Raw genomic sequence first — 7,580 nt, forward strand, 5'->3', positions numbered from 1 at the left:
TGACCAACATGGAGAAACCCCATCTCTACTAAAAATACAAAATTAGCCGGGTGTAGTGGCACATGCCTGTAATCCCAGCAGCTCAGGAAGCTGAGGCAGAAGAATTGCTGGAACCTGGGAGGCGGAGATTGCAGTGAGCCGAGATCGCGCCCAGCCTGGGCAACAAGAGCAAAACTCCGTCTCAAATAAATAAATAAAAATAAAAAAGACTTTCAGTCCGGGTGTGGTGGCTCTCGCCTGTAATCCTAGCACTTTGAGAGGCCAAGATGGGCAGATCACCTGAGGTCAGGAGTGCCTGGTCAACATAGTGAAACCCTGTCTCTACTAAAACTACAAAAATTAGCCAGGCGTGGTGGTGGGCTCCTGTAATCCCAGCTACTCAGGAATCTGAGGCAAGAGAATCACTTGAACCTGGGGGGCGGAGGTTGCAGTGAGCCAAGATCATGCCACTGCACTCCAGCCTGGGCAACAGAGCAAATCTCAGTCTCAAAAAAAAAAAAAAAAAAAAAAAAAAAAAGACTTTCATATAGTTCTTTCCCCAGAGGTCTAGGGATGTGGACCTGTGAGAGCTGTTGTAAATGCATAGCTCCTTATCCTCTGGGACATTTGTTGTTTTTTCAGTTGGTTTTGTTTGCTGTTCTTTCGTTTTGTTTTGTTTTCTGTTTTTGTTTGTTTTTTGCAAAACTGGTGAGTTACTAATTAATCCTCATTCAACATAGTCCCATCCCTTCCTTCCTAGGGCACAGAGATTGTACTGAGGGGAGGGCAGGAGAGAGCAACGTGCAAGTGGGAAAACTGGTTCAAAATACCTTGCTTCACAATTTCAGGACAGAAAATGGATAGTGTAAGTGACCCAGAGACTTGGCCAATGTGTCTCTGTTAAATACCTCCACTTTTAAGAAAGTTATTACTGCCGGGCGCAGTGGCTCACGCCTGTAATCTCAGCACTTTGGGAGGCCTAGGCGGGTGGATCACAAGGTCAGGAGTTCAAGACCAGCCTGGCCAAGATGGTGAAACCCCGTCTCTACTAAAAAATACAAAAATTAGCTGGGTGTGGTGGCTGGCACTTGTAATCCCAGCTACTCCGGAGGCTGAGGCAGAGAATTGCTTGAACCCGGGAGGCGGAGTTTGCAGAGCCGAGATCATGCCACTTCACTCCAGCCTGGGCGACAGAGCGAGACTCTATCTCAAAAAAAAAAAAGAAAAAGTTATTACTTAATCAAAGGAGCAAAGAAAAAAAAGGAAGGGGGAATTTTTTTCTTCAGACCAACTTCCTTTTCTTGAACCTAATTCTACTCCCCTTGGTGCCAACAGATGAGGTTCACAATTTCTTCCACAAAACATGCAGTTAGATATCCGAGGATATTCAGGGACTTGGATTTGGGTGGCAGGAGATCAACATAAACCAAGACAAGGAAGAAGTCAAAGTAATGAATCAAGTAGATTCTCTGGGATATAAGGTGGGGGGATTGGCGGGTGCAGAGTATGGGACTGGCCTAAGGCACTGAGGATCATCCTTTTCCCATACCCACCAGAGAAGCCTTAGGCGCCCGAGTCATCAGGGCATTCACCGCCTGGGGCGCCTGAGTCATCAGGACACTGCCAGGAGACACAGAATCCTAGATGCCCTGCAGAATCCTTCCTGTTACGGCCCCCCTCCTTGAAACATCCTTCATTGTAATATTTCCAGGAAAGGAAGGGGGCTGGCTCGGAGGAAGAGAGGTGGGGAGGTGATCAGGGTTCACAGAGGAGGGAACTGAATGACATCCCAGGATTACATAAACTCTTAGAGGCAGCCGAAGAGTTTACAAGTGTGAAGCCTGGAAGCCGGCGGGTGCCGCTGTGTAGGAAAGAAGCTAAAGCACTTCCAGAGCCTGTCCGGAGCTCAGAGGCTCGGAGGACTTATCGACCATGGTGAGTGTAGGGTCTTGGGGTCGAACGCGTGCCACTCGGGAGCCACAGGGGTCGGATGGGGCCTCCTAGACCACTGCTCTCTCCCCAGGAGCGCGCGTCCTGCTTGTTGCTGCTGCTGCTGCCGCTGGTGCACGTCTCTGCGACCACGCCAGAACCTTGTGAGCTGGACGATGAAGATTTCCGCTGCGTCTGCAACTTCTCCGAACCTCAGCCCGACTGGTCCGAAGCCTTCCAGTGTGTGTCTGCAGTAGAGGTGGAGATCCGTGCCGGCGGTCTCAGCCTAGAGCCGTTTCTAAAGCGCGTCGATGCGGGCGCCGACCCGCGGCAGTATGCCGACACAGTCAAGGCTCTCCGCGTGCGGCGGCTCACAGTGGGAGCCGCACAGGTTCCTGCTCAGCTACTGGTAGGCGCCCTGCGTGTGCTAGCGTACTCCCGCCTCAAGGAACTGACGCTCGAGGACCTAAAGATAACCGGCACCATGCCTCCGCTGCCTCTGGAAGCCACAGGACTTGCACTCTCCAGCTTGCGCCTACGCAACGTGTCGTGGGCGACAGGGCGTTCCTGGCTCGCCGAGCTGCAGCAGTGGCTCAAGCCAGGCCTCAAGGTACTGAGCATTGCCCAAGCACACTCGCCTGCCTTTTCCTGCGAACAGGTTCGCGCCTTCCCTGCCCTTACCAGCCTAGACCTGTCTGACAATCCTGGACTGGGCGAACGCGGACTGATCGCGGCTCTCTGTCCCCACAAGTTCCCGGCCCTCCAGAATCTAGTGCTGCGCAACACGGGAATGGAGACGCCCACAGGCGTGTGCACCGCACTGGCGGCGGCAGGTGTGCAGCCCCACAGCCTAGACCTCAGCCACAACTCGCTGCGCTCCACCGTAAACCCTAGCACTCCGAGATGCATGTGGTCCAGCGCCCTGAACTCCCTCAATCTGTCGTTCGCTGGGCTGCAACAGGTGCCTAAAGGACTGCCAGCCAAGCTCAGAGTGCTCGATCTCAGCTGCAACAGACTGAACAGGGCGCCGCAGCCTGAGGAGTTGCCCGAGGTGGATAACCTGACACTGGACGGGAATCCCTTCCTGGTCCCTGGAACTGCCCTCCCCGAAGAGGGCTCAATGAACTCCGGCGTGGTCCCAGCCTGTGCACGTTCGACCCTGTCGGTGGGGGTGTCGGGAACCCTGGTGCTGCTCCAAGGGGCCCGGGGCTTTGCCTAAGATCCAAGAGAGAATAACGAATGGGCTCAAACTGCCTTGGCTTCAGGGGAGTCCCGTCAGGACGTTGAGGACTTTTCGACCAATTCAACCCTTTGCCCCACCTTTATTAAAATCTTACACAATGGGTCCGTGTCATTCATTTAACAGACCTTTATTGGATGTCTGCTATGTGCTGGGCACAGTGCTGGATAGGGAATTCATCATACTTAGGCTTTCTTCATCCTAACTCCCTAAGAAACCCTATCTGTCCTCCTCAAGAAAAGAACTGCGGGGATAGAAGGAGCCAGGAAAGGACTACTGGCTAGGGCTACATGGCAGAAACAATGAGTGTGCAGTCAGGGCTTTCTGAGCAGATTATTGGCATCTGGTTTAAAAGATATTTGCATGATATTTGGAAGATACAAAATATTTCCTCTCCTGTGCACTTCCCAAGAGCTAGCTGCTCCCTTTGAAAGGTAATAAAACCCACAGCCATTTGCTTATTTCCTTATTTTCTCTCTCTCTCACACACAGACACACACACACACACGCACCCTCCCTCTCCCTCTCTGTCTCCCTTACCACTCAAGGAAGAGGGACAGCCTCCTATCCTGCACAAGCTCTGAGTTTCATAATATTAGGGTTCCTCTCTTGTAAAACCTCTCTACACCCGGAGGCTTTCACTGTGTCACTCCCCGACATAATGGAGAATTTGGTCCTGGGGAACTGACGTAAGATACAGTCGGTCTCTGAATTAGAGATCCTGTGTTCTGTTAGTACATGTGTAGATAACCTTTTCAGGCTGACTGATTGGCAAATAGGAAAGCATCTCAGACTCTTCGAAACTTCAGAATAAACAGGATGTGTCCTCTAGTCCACATTAGCTCACAGACCTAGAGCATCAGCCATCAAGAGGTGCTGTTTCTTCTGAGTCCCTTCTTCATTTCAATGAGGATGCAGCCACATCCATCAGAGAGCTAGATGCCTGCTTCACAGGGAGCATGGGAGAGAGGTGGGAGGAGGCATATAGGCGCAGCACCTGCCTCTGGCCAATGTCCAGAGCCACACAGATAGGAATAGGGAATGGAAATCGACATTGATAAGAGAGTTACAGACATTACCAGAACCAGACTCAAAATATGTCAGAAAACAGTTAAATTAGCTGGACACTCACTGGAATGTCCCCAAGGGGCCTTCAACCAGCCAGTTGAGAGATTTCTAGTATCAGAGAATTAATCATCTCCAGGCAGTTTTTTTCTTCCCTTGAATAGCTCTGATCACACTTCATCAAATGGTTACAGAACCACATTTCACCTCAGGCCTTGTGCTAAAGCCTGGAATACAAATATGAATCAGAAATATCCATGCCCTTAGGGAATTCCAATCCAGTGGGGGTTGGGGGAAACACATAAAAGATAGTTTTTTATGTGTGAGAAATAACTGTGAGAATATATATAAATTTCTGTTGGTTAAGCCACCAGTCTATGGTATTTTATTATGGTAGCCTGAGCTGACTAAGGCAGCAGTGGTGATATAACATTTCTGACTGCAAAAAAAAAAAAAAAATTTTTTTTTAAGAGTAATGTATCTGGGCCAGGTGTGGTGGCTCACGCCTATAATCCCAGCACTTTGGGAGGCTGAGGTGGGTGGATCACGAGGTCAAGAGATTGAGACCATCCTGGCCAACATGGTAAAACCCTGTCTCTACTAAAAATACAAAAATTAGCCGGGTGTGGTGGCATGTGTCTGTAATCCCAGCTACTCAGGAGGCTGAGGCAGTAGAATCACTCACTCGAACCTGGGAGGCAGAGGTTGCAGTGAGCCAAGATCACGCCATAGCACTCCAGCCTGGGCGAAAGTGCGAGACTTCGTCTCAAAAAAAAAAGGGAGCTGATATTGTTGAGGATTGATATGTTATACAGGTGGACTATACTTTTTTTTTTTTTTTTTTTTCTGAGGCAGAGTTTCACTCTTGTTGCCCAGGCTGGAGTGCAATGGCGCAATCTCAGCTCACCGCATCCTCCACCTCCCGGGTTCAAGTGAATCTCCTGCCTCAGCCTGCCAAGTAGCTGGGATTACAGGCATGCACCACCACACCTGGTTAATTTTGTATTTTTAGTAGAGACGGAGTTTCTCCATGTTGGTCAGGCTGGTCTTGAACACCCAACCTCAGGTGATCTGCCTGCCTCGGGCTCCCAAAGTGCTGGGATTACAGGCATGAGCCACCACACCCAGCCATGTTGACTATCCTTTATCCAAAATGCTCCAGACCAGAAGTTTTGGATTTTTTCAGATTTTGGAATATTTGCATGTATATAATGAGATAGATTTGGATGGGACCCAAGTCTGAATACAAAATTCATTTATGTTTCATATACACTTTAGATAATAGCCTGAAGGTAACTTTATACAATGTTTTTGTCATGATTCCCTAAACAATAGAGTATAACAACTATTTACATAGCATTTACATTGTATTGGGAATTGTAAGTAATCTAGAGATGATTTAAAGCATGTGGGAGATGTATGTAGGTTATGTGCAAATACTGCAACATTTTATTTATTTATTATTTTTAATTTTTATTAGTTTTTTGGTTTTGGTTTTGTTTTGTTTTTTGAGACAGAGTCTCTCTCTGTCACCAAGGCTGGAGTGCAGTGGTTTGATCTCAGCTCACAGCAACTTCTGCATTCTGGGTTCAAGTGATGCTCCTGCCTTGGCCTTCTGAATAGCTGGGATTACAGGCATGCACTACCACACCTCCTAATTTTTGTATTTTTAGTAGAGACAGAGTTTCACCATGTTGGCCAGGCTAGTTGTGAACTCCTGACCTCAGGTAATCCACCTGCCTCTGCCTCCCAAAGTGCTGGGATTACAGGCATAAACCACTGCACCCAACCTAAAGTTTTAACTGTTTGGATTGTAACCCATCACATGTCCAGGATATGAATCATCCCTTTGTACAGTGTATCTACACTATAGGCACTACTAGCTCATTAGTAACTTAGGAGCTGCCTGGGTTGTCAGATCAACAGTTACCATATAGCAGTGCTTGTGTTCAGTAACCCTTATTTTACTTAATAATGGACCCCCAGTGCAAGAATAGTGATGCCCACAATTCAGATATGCCCAGAAAAGCCATAAAATGGCTGGGCATGGTGGCTCATGCCTGTAATCTCAGCACTTTGGGAGGCCAAGGTGGGTGGCTCACTGGAGGTCTCCAGACTTTGAGACCAGCCTGGCCAACATAGTGAAACCCTGTCTCTACTGAAAATACAAAAATTAGCCAAGTGTGGTGGCATGCTCCTGTAATCCCAGCTATTTGGGAGGCTGAGGCAAGAGGATCACTTGAACCTGGGAGGTAGAGGTTGCAGTGAGCTGAGATCTCACCACTACACTCCAGCCTGGGTGACAGAGTGAGACTCTGTCTCAAAAAAAGAAAAGAAAAGAAAAGAAAAGAAAAGCTGTAAAGTGCATCTGTCAGAGGCATTCAAATCAGAGCAACTCCATCTTGAACAGGGGCTGGATAAAATGAGGCTGAGACCTGCTGGGCTACAATTTCAGGAGGTTAGGTATCTTAGTCACAAGTTTACAGTTCAGGGAACAGAAACAGACCTAGGAAAGAGGGAAATATAAGACAAGTCAGAATGTCCAAGCATGTCATAGATGGTCTGTGTAAGTCGTGATAGGGTTCATAAAATGGGAAAAAAAATATATAGCCAGGTGTGGTGGTGCATGCCTGTAATCCCAGCTACTCCAGAGGCTGAGGCAGGAGAATCACTTGAATCTGAGAGGCGGAGGTTGTGGTGAGCCGAGATTGCGCCATTGCACTCCAGCGTGGGCAACAAGAGTGAAACTCTGTCTCAAAAAAAAAAAAAAAAAAAAGATAGTCAACCCATATGCATATCAATCCTCAACAACAATATCTGCTCTCTTTCTCTGTTTTACTTGTCTTCACAGCATATTGCAATCAGATATATTACTTTTTTTTTTTTTTTTTTTTTGAGATGGAGCCTCACTCTGTCACCCAGGCTGGAGTGCAGTGGTGCAATCTTGGCTTACTGCAACCTTTGCCTCCTAGGTTCAAGCGATTCTCCTTCATTAGCCTACTGAGTAGCTGGGACTACAGGTGCCTGCCACCACACCTGGCTAGTCTCAAAAAAAAAAAGAAAAGAAAAGAAAAGAAAAACGTAAAAACTGGCAAATGGAAAAGCTTACAACTACTGGATCTTCTTCTGTCTGTCTATTTACATATGTTGTGTGTGTGCAATGTTTGTATAAAAGAGCTCTAATTAATTGGCCTAAAGAAAAAGCACTTAAATATTTTGTCAGAAAAATTAAAACTTTAATGCCTTTTAGTTCATATGACTTTAGTAATCCTTGGGAAATAAAGACAGTTTTAAAGATTATTGGTAAAATAAAAATGTCTTCAAAATTTAGACATGTGGTCCAAATTAGGCAGGTCAGATACTGAGT

General features: G+C 47.3%; 1 protein-coding gene across 1 annotated transcript; it reads left to right on the forward strand.

Annotated features, from left to right (window-relative positions):
* The first annotated feature begins 1,294 nt into the window (after positions 1-1,294).
* CD14 (CD14 molecule) lies at positions 1,295-3,253 on the forward strand. Its single transcript, XM_003266480.3, has 2 exons — positions 1,295-1,914; positions 2,003-3,253. The coding sequence occupies exons 1-2, from the start codon at positions 1,912-1,914 to the stop codon at positions 3,125-3,127; spliced, it is 1,128 nt and encodes a 375-aa protein (XP_003266528.1). The 5' UTR covers positions 1,295-1,911; the 3' UTR covers positions 3,128-3,253.
* The last annotated feature ends 4,327 nt before the right edge of the window (positions 3,254-7,580 follow it).

Source organism: Nomascus leucogenys, chromosome 2 (genome assembly GCF_006542625.1).
Source record: "Nomascus leucogenys isolate Asia chromosome 2, Asia_NLE_v1, whole genome shotgun sequence".
NCBI classification, from domain to species: Eukaryota; Metazoa; Chordata; class Mammalia; order Primates; family Hylobatidae; genus Nomascus; species Nomascus leucogenys.